Source organism: Leucopleurus acutus, assembly GCF_964270905.1.
Source record: "Leucopleurus acutus genome assembly, chromosome: 13".
Taxonomy (NCBI): domain Eukaryota; kingdom Metazoa; phylum Chordata; class Mammalia; order Artiodactyla; family Delphinidae; genus Leucopleurus; species Leucopleurus acutus.
Genome location: NC_139155.1, coordinates 74,294,770 through 74,318,120, shown reverse-complemented (window position 1 = coordinate 74,318,120; position 23,351 = coordinate 74,294,770). Strand labels below are relative to the sequence as shown.

At 40.6% G+C, this 23,351-nt stretch overlaps 1 protein-coding gene across 3 annotated transcripts in view; it reads right to left on the bottom strand.

The window, feature by feature from the left end:
* MAPKAPK5 (MAPK activated protein kinase 5) overlaps window positions 1-22,233 on the bottom strand; it is a 36,923-nt gene extending 14,690 nt beyond the window's left edge. For 2 of the 3 annotated variants that reach the window (XM_082853783.1, XM_082853784.1), the window contains exons 1-7: window positions 21,573-22,233; window positions 11,043-11,116; window positions 10,482-10,557; window positions 9,592-9,689; window positions 8,025-8,137; window positions 6,505-6,590; window positions 5,658-5,753 (exon numbers count right to left, since the gene is read on the bottom strand). In XM_082853783.1, the coding sequence (XP_082709909.1) occupies window positions 5,658-5,753; window positions 6,505-6,590; window positions 8,025-8,137; window positions 9,592-9,689; window positions 10,482-10,557; window positions 11,043-11,116; window positions 21,573-21,608 (579 nt within the window). In that variant the 5' untranslated portion in view covers window positions 21,609-22,233. The remainder of the gene's footprint in view (window positions 1-5,657; window positions 5,754-6,504; window positions 6,591-8,024; window positions 8,138-9,591; window positions 9,690-10,481; window positions 10,558-11,042; window positions 11,117-21,572) is intronic. The other variant, XM_082853785.1, reaches the window with a different exon arrangement.
* Window positions 22,234-23,351: the final 1,118 nt, after the last annotated feature.

The following is a 23,351-nucleotide window of genomic DNA, read 5'->3' as shown; positions in this document are numbered from 1 at the left end:
AATATATTTAAAAAACTGTGAAATTCAGCAATAAGAAAATAAACAATCCAATTTAAAATATGGGGAAAAGATCTGATCCGATACTTCACCAAAGAAAATATACAGACAGCAAAGAAGCACCATGGATGCTCAACATCATTAGTTATTAGGGAAATGCAAATTGAAACCACAATGAAATACTGCTACACAGTCACTAAAATGGCTAAAAAGACTGTCCAGGGGACTTCCCTGGTGGCACAGTAGTTAAGGCTCCATGCTCCCAATGCAGGGGGCCCGGGTTTGATTCCTGGTTAGGGAACTAGATCCCACATGAATGCTGCAACTAAGGAGCCCATGTGCTGCAACTAAAGAGCCAGCAAGCTGCAACTAAGGAGCCCTCGAGCCACAACTAAGGAGCCTGCCTGCCTCAACTAAGGAACCCACGTGTCACAACTAAGAAGCTGGCGAGCCTCAACTAAGGAGCCCGTGAGCCACAACTAAGAACCCTACCTGCTGCAACTAAGACCCAGCGCAACCAAATAAATAAATATTAAAAAAAATTAAAATACATAAATAAATAAAAAATAAAAAGACTGTCCATACCAAATGCTAGTAGGAATGTGGAGGACCTGAAACTTTCATACACTGCTGATGGGAATGTAAAATTGAACACCACTTTGGAAAACAACTTGGCAGTTTCTAAATAAGTTAAATACATCTACCACATGATCTAGCCATTCCACTCTAGGTATTTACCAAAGAGAAAAGGAAATAAATGTCCATCCAAAAACCTGTGCAAAAATGTTTGTAACACGTTTATTTTTAACAGCCAAAAACTGAAAACAACCCAGATGTCCATCAATAGATGAGTGGATAAACGAACCATGGTATATCCACATAGTGGAATACTTCCCAGCAGTAAAAACGAAAGAACTATTGATACATGCAATAACATGGATAAATCTTAAACGTAATTTTGCTGAGTGAAAGAAACCCCCCCAAAAGAACATACCATACGATGTGCTACTTTATATATAAATCTACAGAAAATGCAAACTAATCTATAATGACAGAAAGCAGATCAACTGCTGCCTGGCAATGAAGGGAAAAATAGGCAGGGAAGGATTTCAAGGGGCACAGTAAAATTTTGGGGGGTGACAAATATGTTCACTACCTTGACTGTGGTGATGGTTTAATGAGTGTGTGTGTATGTCAAAACTTATAAGTTGTGCAAGTTAAATATGTATAGTTTATCATGTATCAATTACATCTCAATAAAAAAATTTTTTTAAAGAAGGCTTATATAAAACAAATCTCGGAAAGAATAAGCACCAGCTATATATATATGTATATGTCCATCAATAGATGAGTGGATAAACGAACCATGGTAAGAACCAAGAAAACAGGATCTGACCAAGACTGAGGCTGGTTCAGAAAAGAGATACCTCTCCACCCATCGTTGCCATCACCCTCCATCAGGCTAGCAAGCACCAAGTAATAAGTAACAGCAGTCCACTGTTAGTGGCAGAAAAAGACTGTGAAGCAAAAGCCCCTCTGAGGCAGAGGCACACAGCCAATGCCAAAGATAAAGATGGAGAAGAAACACAAAAAAACACACAAACCTGTGGCACCCCAAACCCCACCCTAAGCACAAGGTAACAAGAGAGGAATCTCAAGCCAGTGACACAGTAAAAATAACAATAGCAACAACAGAGCTCACACTAAGCTCAACTCCTAAGTAGACTGACTCAATTCCCTACTCCCATATTAAAGGACTAACTGCAGAAGCAGCAAGCCAACTTCTAGACTTCCACCTCCATCTCTACAGATCCTACAAAGATTTAAAAGGTTAATAAGGGATTATCATAATTTTATGCCAATAAATTAAAAAACAGTCAAATTTCTTAAAGACACAAATTACTAAAACTGGCTCAAGAAGAAATATAAAAATTCAATAGACCTATACCTATTTTAAAATTGATTACATCATTAAAAATCCACAATGAAAACTCCAAAATACCAATCTTACACAAACTGTTTCAGAAAATAAAGGAGGAAGACACATTTCCCAACTAATAGTATGATGTCAGCATTATTACCCTGATACCTTGAAACAAGGCAAAGACATTATGAGAAAGGATTATGGACCAATATCCCTTTTGTTAAAAAACACAAAATCCTTAACAAAATATTAGCAAAACAAATCAATCATCATGACTGAGTTTTATCTTAGGAATGTAAGATTGCTATAATGCCTGAAAATCAATTCATCATATTAACAAAATAAAGAAGAAAAAATATATCATCAGTTCAATAGATGCAGAAAAAGCATTGGGTAAAATTTAACACATTCCCTTTCAGTAAACTAGGAACAGAAGGAAACTTCCTCAACCTGATAAAGGACATCTACAAAAAACATAACAGTTAATATCATACTTAATGGTGAAAGACTGAACATTTTTTCTGTAAGATCAGGAACAAGGCAAGGATGTCTGCTCTCATCACTTATATTCAACTGGTAGTTCTAGCCAACACAATAAGGGAAGGAAAAGAAATAAAAGGCAAACATACTGGAAAGAACAAAGTAAAACTATCTTTATTCACAGATGACATGACTCTGTATGTAGAAAATCTTAATAAATCTATTAAAAAAATCTACTAGAATTAATAAGCGATTTAGGCAAGATCCCAGGATTCAAGGGATCAAAAATCATTTATTTCTCTACAAACTATAAACAAACAATTGGAAAATGAAATTTTTAAAAATATCATTTCCAACAATTTCCATAAACATAAAATATAGGAAAAAATTTAAGAAAATAGGTATAAAACCTATACACTAAGAAATATAAATGTTTCTGAGAAAAATGAAAGACCTAAATAAATGGAAAGATATACTGTTTGGGCTTCCCTGGTGGCACAGTGGTTGAGAGTCCGCCTGCCGATGCAGGGGACACGGGTTCGTGCCCCGGTCTGAGAGGATCCCACATGCCACGGAGCGGCTGGGCCCATGAGACATGGCTGCTGAGCCTGCACGTCCGGAGCCTGTGCTCCGCAACGGGAGAGGCCACAACAGTGAGAGGCCCACATACAGAAAAAAAAAAAAAAGATATACCACGTTCATTAAATAGAAGACTTTATATTGTTAAGATGTCAATTCTCTCCAAATTCATCTATAGATTAAATACAATTCAAATCAAATCCCAGGAGGCTTTTCTGTCATAGAGAATTGAATTCTAAAATTTACAGAGAAATGCAAAGGATCCAGAATAGTGAAAACAATTTTGAAAAAGAATACATTTGAAGGACTTATTACACTATCTGAGGTCAAGACTTAATATAGGTCAAGACTTAATATAAAGCTACAGTGATCCAGATGATATATAGACGTATGTATCAAATAAACAGAATAGAGCCTAGAATAGACCAACACATATATGGTCAATTGATTTTCGACAAAACTGCAAAATAATTCAATTCGACAAAACTGTAAGGTAATTCAATGAGGCAAGGATAGTCTTTTCAACAAGTGATATGGAAACAACGACATCCATAAGGGAAAAAAAGAAGCTTGACCCTTTACACAGACACACACACACACACACACACACACACACACACACACACACCTCAAATGGATCACAGTCTAAAATGTAAAAGCTAAAACTATAACCTTTAATAAGAAAACATGAGAAAATCTTCATCTCCATGGATATGGAAAGACTTCTTAGGAACAAACAGCACTAACCATTGAAAAAAAGAATTGGACTTGATCAATATTTAAAACTTCTACTATTCAAAAGATCATTAAGAAAACTGATGGGGACTTCCCTGGCGGTCCAGTGGCTAAGACTCTGTGCTTCCAATGCAGGGGGCATGGGTTCGACCCCTGATCAGGGAACTGAGATCCCACATGCCATGTGGCACGGCCAAAAAAAAAAAAAAAGAAAACTGAAATGCAAGCCACAGACTGAGAGAAATATTCATAATACATATGTTGTAGGCAGGATAATGGCCTCCCAAAGAAGTCCTGTCCTAATCCCTGGAATCTATGAATATGTTACCTTACATAGCAAAAGGGACTTCTAAGATTTGATTAAATTAAGGATCTTGAGATGGGGGATTATCCTGGATTACCCAGGATAATCTGACCAATTATCCTCAGTCAGAGTCAGAGACACTGGAAGATGCTACCTACACTGCTGTCTTTGAAAATGGAGGAAGAGGCCACAAATCAGGGCTTCCCTGGTGGCGCAGTGGTTGAGAGTCCGCCTGCCAATGCAGGGGACACGGGTTCGTGCCCCGGTCTGGGGGAATGCCGCGTGCTGCGGAGCAGCTGGGCCCGTGAGCCATGACCGCTGAGCCTGCGCGTCCGGAGCCTGTGCTCCGCAATGGGAGAGGCCACAGCAGTGAGAGGCCTGCGTACGGCAAAAAAAAAAAAAAAAAAGAGGCCACAAGCCAAAGAATGCAGGTAGCCTCAGAAGCTGAAAAGGCAAGGGAATGGATTCTCCCCTAGAGCCTCCAAAAGGAACACAGTCCTGCTGACATCCTGAACCATTTCAGACTTCTGACCTCCAAAACTGTAAGGTAATAAATGTGTGCTGTTTTAAGTTACTAAGTTTGTGGCAATTTGTTACAGCAGCAGTAAAATATTAACACATATATATGACAAAGAACTTGTATCCAGAATATAATTTAAAAAATTCTTATATCTCATTTATTAAACAACACAAAAAGGGCAAAAGATTTGTACCCATACTACACAACAGAATGTTGTACCCATATTTCACAATAGAACAGCCAGTAGACACATGAAAAAATATTCAACAACAGTAGCCATCAGGAAAATGCTATAATTAAATCCATAACGAAATAACACGAACATACCTACCAGAATGACCAAGATTATAAACACTAACAAACATAAGTTGGTGATAAGAATGTGAAGAAACTGGAACATTTACATTACATTAGTGGTGCATACAACCATTTTGGAAAAAGATTTTACCTAAAGGTAGGGGTATGTCCCCCAAAACTCGTAAATGAATGTTCCTAGCAACTTTATTCCTAATGGTGAAAAATAGGAAACAACCCCAAATGGCCATCAGTCAGTGAATGGATAAACAAATGTGGCTTGGTCATATGATGGAATACTACTTAGCAATAAAAAGGAACTAATTACTGATACACACAGAAACATGGATGGATCTGAAAAACATGCTGAGCCAAAGAAGTGAAACACAAAAGGTACAAAATTCCATTTTTATGAAATTCTACAACAGGCAAAACTAACCAATAATGACAAAGTAGATCAGTGGTTTTAATTAAGGGGATTAAGTTGGGAGCAGAATGACTGCAAAGGCACACAAGACAGTTTTTGAAGTGATGGAAATGTTTTGTATTTTGACTTTGGTGATGTTCACGCAGGAGTATCCATTTGTCAAAACTCATCAAACTACACTTAATGTAGAAGTATTTTATTGTATATTAATCATACCTCAATAAGGCTACTTTTAAAAGAATAAAATGCCTGCACCAAATTAAGCAGCCTATAGGTTTGTGAAGCTGAGTCCTCCTTCCATTTGTAATATATACCCACTCATGCTGTGGAATGGAAGAAACGTGAGTCTACAGGCAGCTTGGTGACACATCCTACGGAAGAAACAGCACATGCTTACCTGAGGTGCTACATAATATGGGGTGAACTGAGGTGTCATCAAGTCACCTTGGTCAATTTTGGCAAATCCAAAGTCACACAACTTCACTGGGGCATCCTGAAATAAAACAAATGGGAGTCACTGCTCCAGAGTTCTCGGAAAACGTTAAAGGAAAATGCAGGTGCAAGACATGTTACCTTAAGCTCTCAGGAGTTTCTAGCTGAGACCTGAACCTATGAGTAGCATGTCCTCAGCTCTGGAGACAATGATTCATATTTAGAAACTGTTCTTAGTAATACAGAAGTAAGGAATTTCTACCCACTCACAATTATCCCTGTTTTATAACTTGTAAAGGCAGCACTAAAATCAAGATGCTTCCTGACTCTATTGGCCCATTATCTCTCATCAATCTAGGGTGCTGCTTCACCCTCAACATCAGCTTCATGATAGCCAGAGTAAGTTATCTGGTGGGACACAGTGCATGGGGCATGGATTGGGGCTGGAGAGGAAAACACACCTTATGAGGGTTAACACTAAACACAACCATTAAGTTCCAAGGTAACATATAACAGCATATAGATTCCTGCCCCTTCCCAAAGTCCTTCCAAATAATATCCAAAATCTAAAGTCCTTATGTACAAACACACATCAGTGTCATCCAAAATGATCGATGCCAGGGGTATGGTACAATTTCTCTGAGCCTCTAGCAAGGAAACAGATACGGGAAAAGTAAGCTGCTTGCAGCGCTTTGGCCTAAAGCCTCTTCACCATGGATTCAGAGCACTCCAAACATATACACACCTACACACTGTTCCTGAACTATACTGAGAGTAGCAGCACTAAAATACAGAAGGGCAAGTCATCTCACCAAAGAGTTATCCTTGAAGAGCAGATTTTCAGGCTTGAGGTCTCTGTGTGCGATGTTTAACAAGTGACAGTGCTGTAGAGCCAAAGCTATCTGGAAAGGACATAATGGAGCAACCATATCTTAGAAAAGATAGCTCTTTAATTCCCCTGGTTTAGAGAACTCAGGATGTTAAAAAATTATCCTTACTAAGTCAATTAAGACTGTGGTCAGTTGTCAATTTTAAAGCAGAAATTAAGTAAGATTTCAGATATCAAGAAATAGAAATGAATTAAGCTGTATTTTGTTCAACAAAAAGAAAAAATACAACAGTAAAACAATTCTTTGTCATAATCAACTGATGGTTAAATCCTGTATGAAATGGGAAGAATGAAATACTTGCACTTCCATTAATCTGAGATGTGACAAGTACTGCAAAGCAAACACTGGGCCAGGCAGTCTTCAGAGGGCCTGGCTTCCCCCTAGCAGGGCAGTGGCACTAACGCCTGACTCAAAGGAAACCTGCACTCTTCAGGGAGCCCAACTTGAAGTTCTGCTTTCAAGAACAACAGAAAGCAGCTGAATGGATTTTTCCACCTGATGTTCTAATCTGCCCGTCCCACTGGTTGAAAATGTTGCCTGTTTAGGTGGATTTAAAGGAGTTTGGTTTTACAGAAGATTATCAGAGCTCATCCTTTAGGCCTAATATTTGAAAAATACAAGCTATAATTTTTAAAATCAAATAGAACAGATTTTATCTGTTCTTTAACACTCTGTATGGAATTGCCTTGGCATTCCAAATATCAGTTCCTCCCTACCAGAAAGGAGGCATCAAAAAATGCTTGAGGCTCACAGAAAATTTGGAAGAATTTTTTCATTAAGAACCAGTTGGGCTACGTGTCCTGCTTCTCTCTGCTTTGCTTGCTTGGCCTGAAGAGAAACCTTGAGGGTTTAGCTTTTTCATCTCCTCATGAGGTTATTTCCAGTTGGATTCCTAGTATTGTTTGTGACGTACATCATTCCTCTAGCAATAAAATGTGATGTCAAAATAGAGAGAACATAAAACCAGGAATAACCCAGAATTACAAAGACCTTAGACCACTATTAAAATCTGATGAGAGAAAGGTGACTCATAAGCATAAAGTATCTTATATGTAATTGCCTTAGAACATATTTTTACACCATACAGTCTTTCAGGTAGTATCACTAGCATTTTATCTCAAAGTCCAATAACAGTGCTTGGAAGCTATACGTCTAAAGATTATCTACAATCTAAAAAGGAGTTAAGATTACCTTCCTTCCAGAGTTTATTTAAATCTTATCATAGGCAAACAATTGAAAACCACTTAAGAATACAGGTTCCCCCCACCAAAGCATAAAAGGGGGTCACATTCCTCCTGTCAAGGCATCTTTTCTAATTACATAACAAAGCAGGCAATGAGAGATCAAATAGAGCTTTTCTTCAAGCTTTCTTTTATTCCCCCCAATGAAATTGTGCTTGTTAACCAACACCGTTGGCAGTTTGATTGGTACCCGGGGTTAACTTGCCTGCTTTGTTACTTGGCTGGCTTGCTTCTCTGTAAAGTGCCGGTGCTGGCTGATTCTGTGAAATAGCTCTCCCCCTTCCATCATCTCCATTACAATTAAGAGTCGAGCCCTGTTTGAAAGCATTTGATTTTGTTAAGTTAAAAAACAAAGCAAAACAAAACAAAACTGAAACATCAAGTAGCTAACCTAGATACCTCATCTACAAAGTGTTACTACTTCCTAAATCTAGTCCTACCAAGCCCCTTTGAGTTGGATCCCTTGTCACTACCAGCTGGACACTATGAATGAGGACTATCCCTGACCTAAAGGTTTCTAAGAAGCTAAAAGAAAGCAGAAGAATTAGTTTTGAAGACAATGATCCTTTTGAAGATTCTGTACTTAACTTGTATATACATTTTATGGAAGCTACACTGAAAGTGTATCGAAAACAGAATACGACTTTGTATAGGACATGAATATCAAGTCATTCAGTTGGGCTGTCTTGGTTATTCACTCTCGTGTGTGTGTGTGTGTGTGTGTGTGGCTGTCTTGGTTATTCACTCTCGTGTGTGTGTGTGTGTGTGTGTGTGTGTGTGTGTGTCTCCCCCTCTCTACTCCCTGCCCCCACTCCACTAGTTTTCCATATGACCCACAGCATGCCCAGCAAGATAGCCAGATAGGGTTACACAGCTACTAAATAAAAGCAAAAATTCTCATGTTGTGAAAAAAAAATCCGAATTTTGGTTACCACTCTTTGATATAAATGCTTCCAGCTTCCATCCAAATGCTTTCACCAACAGAGCACAATTTTAAGAAATAATCATTTGATTTCCCATTCTTCTTTACAAATTCCATCTTTTTCCATCTGGAAAACTCCTACTCACCCCCTTCAAGTCCTCGCCCCCACGTAACTGCTCTGAGACACCTCGCCTCCCTAGCCTACAGAGGGCAGCTCTCCTCCTTTGTAAGCTCAAAATACTTTATGCATGCCTCTCCTTGGTACCTATCACACTGCTAGAATAATAGGTTTACATCTCAGTCCCTTCAATGGAAACCATACCTTATTTAACTTTGAATTCCCTGGAAAAGATTTAGAATGACACCCAATGAGCTTGCCAAACATTTGGAGGCTAAAAGAATGATGTTGATTTCTTCCTTTAAAAGGAATGTCAGATTCAGCAATAAGGGCTTTTTGCCATATCAACTTCTAAGACATTGCCTAGAATAATATTTGGTCTCCTTTTGCTAATTTGAAATAGAATCTGTTTTAATTCCACATTACTCAGGGGGGGCCAGGAGAGTGGGTAGGGTATAGATGAAGCACGGCTGGCAATGAGTTGATAACTGTTGAGGCTGGGTGATGGGTACTTAAGGATTCATTACATGATTCTTTTACAAATGTTTGAAAATTTCCAAATTAAAAAGTAAAGGAGAGAAGAAAAAGAAAGAGGAAGGGAGGGAGGCAGGCAGGGAGGGAGGGAAGGGAAGGGAGAGAAAGAGGGCACAAAAGAAAAGAAGACCCCACTACACCTTGGCTTACATATGGAGAGGTGGTCATGTGATAATGACCCTGTGTAGTCTTACCTGGGGCTGGACTCATGAGGAAACTGTACACTGTTAGCAAACACTTCAATGATTTGAACTATATTTGGGTGTGTGGCACACATCATGTGCAGACGTACCTTAAAGAAGAACAGAGGAAATGTTTCTGTACATAGGGGATGCCAACATTTTCTCTCCAAACTTTCCCCCCAAAACTGACCACACTAGGCCCGTGGATGAGCCTATTACAGTAAAAAACCTTATCACCTGGAATGATATAAAAAAAAAAGTGTTTTCATACAGAGATTACCTCCTTAATGCTCTTTCCATGAAAAAAACCTCGCAACAGGTTTATTTACTTCTACTGTCCTATCTATTAGCAAATGAAAAATTTGGTAAATAATACATCTTATTTCAGAAATTATTCATATATCTCTAAGCAAAAGAATAAGTCCTTCATTGCATATTATTAACATGTCATCACCACATCCAAATAATTTTAAACAAATGCCTATTATTAAAAACTAGAAATACATCCTCAGAGTTCTCCTGCAACATCTTTTCAATACACTATTCACTAGAACCTTCCTCATACTATTTTATCTCCACTCTTTAAAGACCTTTTCCAATAAGCAAAAGCTGAAGTAAACCTGAGTATTTTGGGGTATAAGAATCGCATTAATTGAAAAAGAACAAAAGGTGGTTTGAAAGGAAGCAAGACTTCACTAACAGCTTTTGGTATTGATGGATGAAGAACTGCTTTATAATGATAACATGGAATAGCAAAAAGTATGAATATAAAGAGAGTAAGTATGAACATAAAATTCTTTGTGAATCTCTGTATTCTCTCCATGAAGCTGCCTTACTTGTAAAGAGAATAATTCTTAGGCACTTCAAATATTTAGGCAAATCAAGGCAATAAAGGACCATACCTCATTTCTAGCTTTTGGACGATCAAAAAGAATTTTCAGTGCAAACCGTTCTTGGGTAGATTTCTTCACACAGACTCTAGATTTGGAGAAAAAAGTTCAATCAGAAATTATCTAAGTTACAGTGAAAACTAATTTAGCAAGCTGTTCTTTGAGAACTGTGCTTCTAATCAAAAATATATCCAGGCACATCAGAACAAACTTGCCCCCAGGTCTAGCAGATGGAAAGGCAGAAAGGCATCTCGCCCACCCTTCACAGGCCTTAGACATGTGAAATCAACTTGATGCTGGCCAAGAAAGACAAAATGGCCTCTGCTGGCTACAAGTGACTCATACAGTGGCTCCATGGTATCAACATCTTAAATGATTCTGTTACAGATCATGTGACTTCGTCACTTAAATATATTTCTAAATGGATGAGAAAAAGCCTATCATAAATACCTCTGCTTGTTAAATTAAGGCTGTTTCACAAATCTGGCAAACCTAATGCTTCTAACTTAAGATGTATTTCGAACAGGTCCTCTTGAGAACAATTGTGTCATAGTTTGCACATGGGTCTCTTACCTAACTGGACCACTAATTCCAGCTCCCAGCTTCTGAGTCCAATTGATATTGTATTCCTCTAAAATGGAGGTTTCCTATTAAAATAAAAATGGAGGAGGCAGAGAATGATTCTCCAGTTAAAAAGCTGAATAGTTAAGCAGAGGTGGGACAACAGAAAACCTTAATGCTCAACATCTCAGCTTCTGAAAGAAGCTGATAAGTAGAGCTTTGTGTAGGGCTTTATAATTACACATTTCGCCTACAGGACTATGCTAGGCATTGCTTTCCAACAAGAGAAGGCAAACTTTAGGATAAAAAGAAATTCTTCAGCTCATCTGCAAGGTCCATGTGAGTAAATACTCGTGGTTTTTTTTTTCCTTGAGTGTGGGAAGAAGATATTCTTTCAAAATGTTTCACTACTAAGTACTTATTTGCCAAATGGTCAAGTATATTTTCTGAGATTCTAGAAAGACTGGTCTGATATATGCTGCTATGATATAGAGGTCTATATCCTTGAACAAGTTGATCAAATTGGAATAACTGAATAAATTAAAACTTAAAAGTTCAAATAAAATAGTAATAAATATTGTAGTACATTTATCTAGTTTTCAAGTGCTATTTTGAGTACAAAGATATTGTCACGTTCACTGTATAACTATATTCTTCACAGTTTTAATAGATTCCAATAGCTTTCAATAGTTCCAGATACAGCCTCTACAGTTTAATTAAAGTTTTTATTGAATTACTGTGTAGTCACTAAATATTGAGCTTCTGTTGCCATATGTTTTTAGGCAAGAAAGCCATACACTTAAACTGTGGTAGGCTAAAATTCATTTTTCAGGGTTCCACGGGTAGAACAGAAAACCGACTACAGACCTGGAGAAATTAGGCCAAAACTCATGAGACTATCAAATTGTTTTGTTGCAATGAAAATCTGATAGATTATAATTAGCAACAGAATCTTGATTCCCAGGTATAGGAACAGAATATTTGTCCATGTAACACAAACTCAATGAGCAGTTAGTAAGTGCCAGACACCAGGATAAGTTCAGAGATGAAAACAGCTTCTGTCCAATGAATATGTAAGTGTATAAAACACGTTTAGAATAGCCTTCATCTCCACACCTTCCTGCTGCCAGTTCTTGATAAAGGTTCCCATCATATAGTAAATGCTCAATAACTATGGAATGAATGACTAGAAAGGTGGACTAAAACCAGGTGATGGAAGGACATTGATTTGCGAGGGACTAGCAAAATCATTACACAAACTCTCTTCTGAAAAACTGTATATCAGGGTTAAGGAGCTTGTCAAAGTCACACAGTGAGTTAAAGGCACTGATAAGACTAGAAACTAAGGCTTTGGCCTCTTCCCCAGCATCATTCATCTTTGGCATCATCCCCAGCTATCAGGGGTAACTGCCCAGGCCCCTGCATGACGATTAGGAATGAATCCTGCCCAATTAGGGAGGTCCCAGGTCTCCACTCACCATCTCCTAAACAGAATTCAAACCTACCCATTTAACCTGTCTACCTCCTTCATGTTTCCACTGCCTATCCTGCCGGATTCAGAAGTATTGAGAAGACAGAGAGGAAGACAGAATTGGGAAAGAAAGAATTGGAGCATAGTCTATGCTTCATGGTAGAGTAAAATTTGCCAGGCCTCTAATGAAGACATACACTCACTGGAGACTCAATGGAAAAGACAGATTCATTCTACGGAATTATTTGTTACAGTCAGATCAAAGGACTATTCATATGTCCAGTTCCTGGGATGTAAAAATAATATTAGACCAAATTCTTCACTGCACTGGTGCTTATTAAGATGGTACTCTACCTAATGGACAGCCAAGAAAGTTCAAATTATAGAGGCTCTGACTGAAGTTTTGACACTTGGCTTTGCAGAAGGTAAGAGAAGCACTACCAGATCTCTCTACAGCCCTGATCTCTGAACCCTGTTTTTCTTACGTCTGTTGTCCTCTTTACCAGGTTTAATTCTTGCACATTTGTTGATGGTGCCATAAACACTAACCAGTTCTAAGACTTCACTAAGCCCAGCTGGGCAAAAGAAGTAACATTCTCACATCAGCCGACTCTTCTATGTGTAGATGGCATATTTTCTCACATATTTTAATGGCAAAGAGAAGGTAAAAAGGCATGGGTCAATTAAGACACTTTATTGAAGAAAATTATGGACTACCTCAAATGTATCAATGACAAATACATTGACTGGGTTCTGCTAAAGAAATCTATACACTGGGATTTCCCCAGTGGCACAGTGGTTAAGACTCCGTGTTCCCAATGCAGGGGGCCTGGGTTCTATCCCTTGTCAGGGAACTAGATCCCACATGCATGCCACAACTAAGAGTTCACAAGCCACAACAAAGGAGCCCATGTGCTGCAACTAAGGAGCAGGCGAGCTACAACTAAGGAGCCCTCAAGTCACAATTAAGGAGCCCGCCTGGCGCAACTAAGACCCAGCACAACCAAATAAATAAATAAATATATATATTTTTAATCTATACACTGTCTTAAATAAGGATATAGACTCATGGAATGAAGTACAGTTGACCCTTGAACAAGATAGGGGGTTAGGGGTGCTGGCACTGGCACAGTCAAAAATCCACGTATAGGGGCTTCCCTGGTGGCGCAGTGGTTGAGAGTCCACCTGCTGATGCAGAGGACACGGGTTCATGCCCCGGTCCGGGAAGATCCACATGCCGTGGAGCGGCTGGGCCCGTGAGCCATGGCCGCTGAGCCTGCACGTCCGGAGCCTGTGCTCCGCAATGGGAGAGGCCACAACAGTGAGAGGCCTGCGTACTGCAAAAAAAACAACAAAATCCAAGTATAACTTTAGGGTCAGACTTCGTATCAGGAGTTCCACATCTATGGTTTCAAACCACAGATCATTTAGTACTGTAATCCATCTTTACTGAAAAAAAATCCATACATAAGTGGGCCCACACAGTTCAAATCTGTGTTGTTCAGGGCCTCTCTGGTGGCACAGTGGTTGAGAGTCTGCCTGCCAATGCAGGGGACGCGGGTTCGTGCCCCGGCCTGGGAGGATCCCACATGCCGCGGAGCAGCTAGGCCCATGGGCCATGGCCGCTGAGCCTGCACGTCTGGAGGAGAGGCCACAACAGTGAGAGGCCCGCATACCGCAAAAAAAAAAAAAAAAAAAAGACACATGCACCCCAGTGTTCATTGCAGCACTATTTACAATAGCCAGGTCATGGAAGCAACTGAAATGCCCATCGACAGATGAATGCATAAAGAGGATGTGGTACATATATACGATGGAATATTACTCAGCCATAAAAAGGAGTGAAACTGGGTCACTGGTAGAGACGTGGATGGACTTAGAGACTGTCATACAAAGTGAAGTAAGTCAGAAAGAAAAACAAATATCGTATATTAACACATATATGTGGAATCTAGAAAAATGGTACAGATGAACCAGTTTGCAAGGCAGAAATAGAGACCCAGATGTAGAGAACAAACATATGGACACCAAGAGAGGAAAGTGGGGGGTGGGGGTGGAGGTGGGATGAATTGGGAGATTGGGATTGACATGTATATACAAATATGTATAAAATGGATGACTAATAAGAACCTGCTGTATAAAAAAATTAAATTAAAAAAAAAACCCAGAGGAACAGGCACAAAAGAATAGACAAAATGGATGTTATGAAAATTTTAAATTTTGTGCATCAAAAAACACTATTAGGGGCTTCCCTGGTGGCACAGTGGTTGAGAGTCCGCCTGCCGATGCAGGGGACACGGGTTCGTGCCCCGGCCCGGGAAGGTCCCACATGCTGCAGAGCGGCTGGGCCCGTGAGCCATGGCTGCTGAGCCTGCGCGTCCGGAGCCTGTGCTCCACAATGGGAGAGGCCACAACAGTGAGAGGCCCTCGTACCGCAAAACAAACAAACAAACAAAAAACACTATTAACAGTGTAACAAAGGCAACCCACAAAATTGGAGAAAATAGTTGCAAATCATATATCTGATAAAGGATTAATATGCAGAATATGTAGAGAACTCCTAAAACACAACAAAAAACCCCCCAAACAACCCAATTCAAAAAATGGGCCAAGGACTCAAACAAACATTTCTCCAAAGAAGATACATGAATGGCCTAGAGCACATGAAAAATGCTCAATGTCACTAATCATTAGGGGAATGCAAATCAAAACTACAATGAGATACTACCTCAAACCCATTAGGATGGCCACTATTAAAAACAACAACAACAACAAAACAGAAAAGAACAAGTATTGGAGAGAATGTGGAGAAAACTGGAACCCCTGTGCACTATTGGTGGGAACGTAAAATAGTACAGCTGCTGTGGAATATGGTATGGTGGTTCCTCAGAAACTTAAAAATAGAATGACTATATGATCCAGTAATTCTACTTCTGGGTATAAACCCAAAAGAGTTGAAAGCAGGATCCTGAAGAGATATTTGTATGTCCATGTTCAAAGTAGCATTATTTACAATAGCTAATACATGCAAGCAACCTGAGTGCCCATTGATGGATGAATAGATAAGCAAAATGTGGGCTATACATACAATGGAATATTATTCACCCTTAAAAAGGAAGGAAATTCTGCAATATGCCACAGCACAGATGAACCTTGAGGACATTATGCTAAGTGAAATAAGCCATTCACAAAAAGACAAATTCTATATGCGTCTACTTATATGAAGTATTCAGAATAGTCAAAATCATAGAAAGTAGAATGGCAGTTGCTAGGGACTGGGGGAAAGGAAGCAATGGGGAATTACTGCTTACTGGGTAGAGTTTCAGTTTTATAAGATGAAAAGAGTTATAGAGTTGAATAGTGGTAATGGTTGCCCAACATTATGAGTATATTTAATACCACTGAACTATACAGGTAAAAATGGTTAAGATGGTAAATTTCATGCTATGTATGCTTTACTAAAAAAATGAAAAAAAAAAAGAATGGAAAAAAATATACCACAAGTAACCGAAAGAAAGCTGGAGTAGCTATACCTGACAACAGATAAAACAGACTTTAAAACAGAAGATGTTAATAGAGAAAGAGAGGAACTTTTTATAATGATAAGATCAATTCAAGGGCTTCCCTGGTGGTGCAGTGGTTAAGACTCCGCACTCCCAGTGCAGGGGCCCAGGTTCAATCCCTGGTCAGGGAACTAGATCCCACAGGCATGCCAAAACTAAGGAGTGCAAGTGCCATAACTAAAGGAGCCCCCCTGCTGCAACTAAGACCTGGTGCAACCAAATAAATAAATAATTATTGAAAAGAAAAACAAAAATAATAGTTGGCGATTTCAAAACCTCCACTCTCAGTAACAGATAAACTAGACAGAAAATCAGCAAGAATGTAGAAAACAACACTATCAATGAACCTGACCTGACATCTACAAAACACTCCATTCAACAACAGGGGAATATATATCCTAAGTGCACACGGAATATCCTCCAGGATAAACCACATGCTAGGTCATAAGTCTCAATAAACTTCTGAAAATTAAAATTATGTAAAGTTCTCCAACAATAATGGAATTAAGCTATAAATCAACAGAAGAAAATTTGGAAAATTTAAAAATATATAGAAACTAAGTAATATGCTTCTAAATAACCAATGAAGAAGAAATAATAAGGGAAATTAGAAAATATTTTGATCTGAAGGAAAATGAAAACGCAATAAGCTAAAACGTATGAGCTGCAGCTAAAGCAGCATTTAGATGAAAACACTAAACACTGCTTTAGCTATCAATACCTCTATAACAAAGGAAGATCACAAATCAATAATCTAAGCTTCTACCTTGAAAAACTAAAGAACAAACTATACCCAAAGCAAGCAGAAATATTAAAAAGTAGAGCAGAAATCAATAAAGTAGAAAACAGAAAATAGAGAAAAATAAATGAAAACCAAAAGCTGATTCTTTGAAAGGTCAACAAAATTAACAAACCTTTAGCTAGACTGACTGAGAAAGAGAGAAAAAACACAAGTTATTAACATTAGAAATGGGGGCTTCCCTGGTGGCACAGTGGTTAAGAACCCGCCTGCCAATGCAGGGGACACAGGTTTAAGCCCTGATCCGGGAAGATCCCACACGCTGCGGGGCAACTAAGCCTGTGTGCCACAACTCCTGAGCCTGCAAGCCACAACTACTGAGCCCGTGCACCACAACTACTGAAGCCCACGCACCTAGAGCCCGTGCTCCGCAACAGGAGAAGCCACCACAGTGAGAAGCCCCGTCGCAACTAGAGAAAAGCCCGTGCGCATCAACAAAGACCCAATGCAGCCATAACTAAATAAATAAATTTATTTTTAAAAACAATTCCACTCTTAATAGCGTCATAAAGAATAAAATATTTAGGAATAAATTTATCAAAAGAAGATCTATACACTAAAGACTCAAACACACTGATAAATAGGGGAAAGCCCGGAAAAAAATGGAGAGTTATACCATGTTCTTGGCCTAGTAGACAATATTGTTAAGATGGCAACTGTCCTCAAACTGACCAACAGATTCTATGGAATCCCCGTCAAAATCCCAGCACACTTTTCTTGGTAGAAATTGACATGCTGATTCTAAAATTTATTTGGAAATACAAAGAACTTAAATAACCAACTTAATTTTTTTATATATAGAGAAACCTTCAGTTTCCTAGGTTTCTTGGGGTTTATTTGTTTTTTGAGATTTATTATTTATTTATTTTATTTATTTTTGGCTGCGTTGGGTCTTAGTTGCGGCACACGGGATCTTTTGTTACAGCTCACGGGCTTCTCTCTAGTTGCAGCGGGCAGGTTTTCTCTTCTCTAGTTGTGGCGCACAGGCTCCAGGGCACGTGGGCTCTGTAGTCTGCAGCACACAGGTTCTCTAGCTAAGGCGTGCAAGCTCAGTAGTTGTGGCGTGTGGGCTTAGTTGCCCCACGGCATGTGGGATCTTAGTTCCCTGACCAGGGATAGAACCCGTGTCCCCTGCATTGTAAGGCAGATTCTTTACCGCTGGACCACCAGGGAAGTCCTGCCAGCTTAATTTTGAAAAAGAAAAACCAAGTTGGTTCTCATGCTACCCAATTTGAAAACTTACCATAAAGCTTCAGTAATCAAATCAGTGTGGCACTGGCATAAGGATAGTTATATGGATCAATGAAACAGAAAAGAGAATCAAACAAACAAACAAAAACAAAAAAAAGAAAAGAAAAAAGGAAAAGAAGAAAAAAAGAGAATCCAAAAATAAACTTATACATTTATGATCAACTGATTTTCAACAAAGGTAATTCAACAAGCAAAAAGACAATGTTTTGAACAAATGGTCTTGGAACAATTCCATTTTGGAAAAGTTTTGCCATTTCTTAAAAAGTTAAGCATAAACTTACTGTACTACCCAATAATTCCACACATAGGTATTTACCCAGAAGAAAATGAAACATACGTTCACACAAAAACTTGTATGGACAAGTTTTATTTATCATTTTATTCATAACAGCTAAAAACTGGAAACAATCTAAATGTCCATCAACAGGGGATAAACAATAAAAACATTCCTCAACAATAAAAAGGAGTGAACTACTAATGCATGCACTAACATGGATGAACCTCAAAAGTATAAGTAAAAGAAGCCAAACACATAAGACTACATATTATATAATTTTGATTATTTGGAATTTCTAGAGAAGACAAAATAGTGACAGAAAGCAGATCAGCAGTTGTCTGGGGTGGGGAGTCACAGTAGAGGCTGACTACAATGAGGCAGAAGGAACTTTCCAGGGACAGGGGTGGGGTGGGGGAGACGGAGGCGAGATAGAAAAATTCTAAAACTGGATTGTGAAGACAGATGCACAGCTCTATAAACTCACTAAAAATTACTGAATTATACACTTACCTTGGGCGAATTTTATGGTATGTGAATTATAACTGCAATTTTTTAAATGTTTTTAAAACTAAGAAAATGAATTTTCGTTAAGTTCATAAAGTATTAAAAACTCTGCCATATACAACAGAAAACAAATATGTAAGGCAATCTCTAATCCCAAAACGTTCATTATCTAGGTTTAGCTAAGTGACTTGGGAGCAGTGAAGTCATGGCCTATGGCAATAGAGACAGAAATGAGAAGACAGAGTCTATGGTTGTAGCCAGTTGGCCTTATCCTAATACCTTGAAGAGTAATAGGATGAGATCTTAAAGTCCAATCCACCCACTCTCAGGTAAAAAGGCAGCAGAAGTTTAAATGTTGTGGTGAGAACCCAGGGAAATAGCTTTTCCAGCTGAACTCCAGAGGTCTCAGTTCTTACCAAATGAGGGACAGCCTCAAAAAAGCAAAACAATGAATACAACACAATGCCACAGACCAAAAGTTTTATTTGATGTGATGCTGGCTTGCTGCCAAGGGAACATATCCTCGTCAGTACTGGTTGTTAGATCAGATATTTTCAACTCCACTAATTTGTATTGGTTGGACACACCCAAATTAGTAGGAGGATTCACCAATGACCTATTAGTAAGTACATGAAGAAAAGCTAAAAAGTTTTAAGAAAACTAAGTTGGACAATAGTGACCGACTGAAGAAAACCCCAACTCTTTCTAAACCATTCTTAGGTTGCTATGAGCTAATATCCATTGAGTTCTTACTAAATGTTAGGTACTGTAAGCACATTTAGATACATGTGCTTATTAAATTCTCAAAAAAACCCTAAGCTGAGGAGATTCTTTTATCCTCTTCCTATGGATGAGGAAACTAAGTGACAAAGAAGTAAAGTGACTTATTCAAGGACACAGTTAAATGAATGGCCAGGCTGAATTTCAACTCATCAGTCAACCTGGAGAAACTATAACAACCACTCAGTAACACTGCTTCCCTGTTTATACATTTGCCCACTAGAACTATGTCCCTGTTCTGCTCAAAACTCTCTGAGATTTCCCCTTCTACTCAGGGTCAAAGCCAAAGTTCCTCCAATGGCCTACAAGGCCCTGTGTATACTGTGGCTTCCCATCACCTATCTCATCACATATCTCTATCTCTGCATTCCAGCCACCTTGTTGTTCCTGGGTCACACGAGACCCGCACCTACCTCAGGGCCTTTGTACCTGCTGTTCCCACTGCCTATAATATTCTTCCCCAAGACAGTGGAGGTTTGTTCCCTCATTCCCTTCAAAGCTCTATGCAAATGACACCTCCTCAGGAAAGCCTTCCCTGCCTACCCTTCCTAACGTAGTACTCCCCACTTTTTAATACTTAATTATATCACCTGGCAATGTTTATTACCTAACTCCACCATCTAGATAGAAGCTCTATGAAAGAGGGACATCTAGGAGTCTGGCTTTGCACCACAAGTGCCTAAGACAGCACCTGGCACAAAGCAGATAATACTTCTTGAATTTAAAAATCTGCCAAATATATTTTGATTCACAACCCAATCACATAACTTTAGGCAATTCACGACGCTGTACCAATAAAATCCAAACCAAAAGAAAAAAAGTGTATCTATCAAAGTAGTCTTTTAGAACCTTTATTTCTATTATTTAAAGTTTGATCTTCCTTAATGTGTATGTTCTGTTTTGATGCCTCGTTTAAATGGTGAATTTTCTTTGAAGTGACTGATGACTTCTATAAACTTTACCACCCCCAAAATTGTTAGATGTGTAAGTTATTAATTAGTTATTGACTGTAGTGATTGTGTCTTGATGGGGAAAATAACCCCAAGTTGCCTGTCCCTCAAGGGAAAATGAAATTCTTAAATGCACAGAGTTGACCTAATACTGTAAAATAAGTAAATAATACATATCAAACTTTAAGATTTAGTGTTCAATTCACATAAGAACCTAATTTCCTAAGTACAGCTAAATAATAACTTTCTGACTCCTGTGACTGAATGCCTCAATGTCTGCCTGTTTAAAAAAGAGTAAAAAGCAGGTTTTAAAAAATGTGTCATTTTATTTGGGACACTTTGGAACACACATATTTGCTTTTATTTTGGTTAACAGAGCAGTAACTTACAGGACACCATTAGCTCCTTCTAAATAAACTTAGCGCTACCTAGGAGGAGAAGGAAAAGGAAACAGGAATAGGGGAGGGACCACACGGAAAAGTGAGAACAACTTATTTGCCAAAGGACAGGTCTTGTAAGAAGGCGATCACCTCCTTCCGCAGCAGCAGATTTAAAACAAATCTGGAGCGATGGGTAAGGTCCAGCTCTCCAAGTGGTGTTGCAGCAGATCATCTGAAAACAAATTCTAATGGCACTTGGGGAATGATCGAAAACAGTAGTGGGGCCCCCTCCGTCCTACTCACATCAAGTATCTCCACGCCACTCACCTTCCATTCTAGCGAAGCGGGGAATCATATCCCTGCTTTAAGCAGGTAAGTCGGAGAGAGTCGGATGTCCCTCCCTACACACACAAACCCTTCGCCCCAATGCTGTAAAACGCAGTCCACGGAACCCAGTGAAAACCGAAACCCGGGAGTTGCTCCAAGTTCTCTCCGCTTTCTGAGGTTGGAGCCGAGAGGAATGTCACAGAGACAAAGCGGGGAGGAAGGGGGCATTCTCCCCTTTACCTTGATGGCTTTCTCCATGTCGCTCTCCTCCCACATACTCCGCGGGGCCCGCACGGCCGGGAGCAGCGGAGGCTGCGCAGCTGCCGGATCCCGCCGCAGCCGAAGGAACAAGGGGCTCAGCGCTCGGGGCCCTGGGTCTCGGGGAGACGGGCAGCAGCCGCCCCCGGGGACCTGCGGGGATGACGGCCCCGGCGCCGGCTCGGCCTCGGCGGGCGGCTCTAGGCTGGGGGCGGCGGCGGCAGCGGCCCCCGGGAACAAGCCTTTGTGCTGGGCCCCGCGCGGCCGCCTCCCGGCCTCATCCCCGGCCGGGGAGGCAGGCTCCCGGGGCAGGGCGAGGCGGGGAAGGCCCCGATCCGGGGCGATGTGCTGGGGCCTCGCGGGGCCGCCGCTTAGGCCCGGGTTCGCCAGGTCCTGAGTAGGAGCCTGCGCCTCCGCCTCCGCCGCCGGCACCGCCGCGAAGCCGAGGCCGAGCCCACCGCCGCCGCCGCCGCTGCTCCCGCTGCCGCTTCAGCGCCACACATCGCCGGGACACCCGCGCCGGGCAGCCCCGCCAGCGCCCGCTTGCCGGCGCTGTGCCCTGCCTGAGCTCCGGGCCGCCTCTCCTGCCGCCCGACTTCGTGTCCCCACGGCTCCACGCGCCCCTCGTCACGGTCAGCTGCGGTTTCCGAGCCGCCCCCGAACCAAGCAGTTGACTTGCAGGCGTCCGCCAAGGCCTCCCCAAGGTGGCGCCACACCCAGGATAGGCCCCCGGGCCCTCCGCAGCGCTGGCGCCGAGTTGATGACGTAAAAGGTTCAGGCTCGCGGGGCGGGGCTATTGGGCCTCACCACCGGACTCTAGTGGCTGTGGGAGCGTTTCTCTTTTCTCCTAGCGCCGCGGACGAGATTTGTGGCGCCAGAAACACCCTGCGGAAGGAGCCGGGGATATCGACTAGTGATAGAGAAGAGGAAACTGAGGCCACGGGCGGGTCCTACGGTAAAAACAATTATGTATAATAAGCTATATATACGGAGCGTTTATTTTACGTGAAGCTCTTTTCTTCTCTTAGTTCCTTTCTCCTTTATAAAGTAGGCATTTGGCCTTTTCAGGTAAGTATGTGCTTATTTCCTGTTAACGGATGCAGTAACTGAGGCCCTCAGAGAGCGGCACTCATTTGCGCACAGCTGAGAAGTGGGCAAGTCCGAACCGGAACCCAGGTTTGTGCTCCTTACACGACACCAACAATCTGTCAAAGAACCTTGCAGGAGCTTTTGGTTAATTACCTCTTGATGCCTCTTCATTCATTCACTTATTTACTGAGCACAGCTGTGTGCCACGCCTACTCGACCCTGGGGAAACAGAAAAAAGACACGGTACCTGCTCATGGATCTTATTTTCAAGAAAGGGAAGCAGAAAATAAAGAGGGAAAAACAGAGTTTGTGGATACTAAAAAGCAAATAAATAGGATGCTGAGGTAAGAGAATAACTGGGTGTGGGGGCTTTTTCCAAGTAGATGATCAGGGAAGGTCTCCCAGGCCGTAACCTTGAAGCTGAGACCTCTAAAGAGAAGGAACTGTCTATTGGAAATCCAAGGGGATTTCTGAGCAGATGGAACAGCAAGTGCAAAAGTCTTAAAGTGGAAGTAAGGTAAATGTGGTCAAGGAGCAGCAAGATCATTGTAGCTGGAGCAGGGTGAGTAGCAGAGAGTGATAAAGGATGAGGTTGGAGAGGTAGGCAGAGGTTGTATCATATACACCCTTAGGGGTCATGGTGAGAACTTTGGGTTTTATTCTAAGCCACTG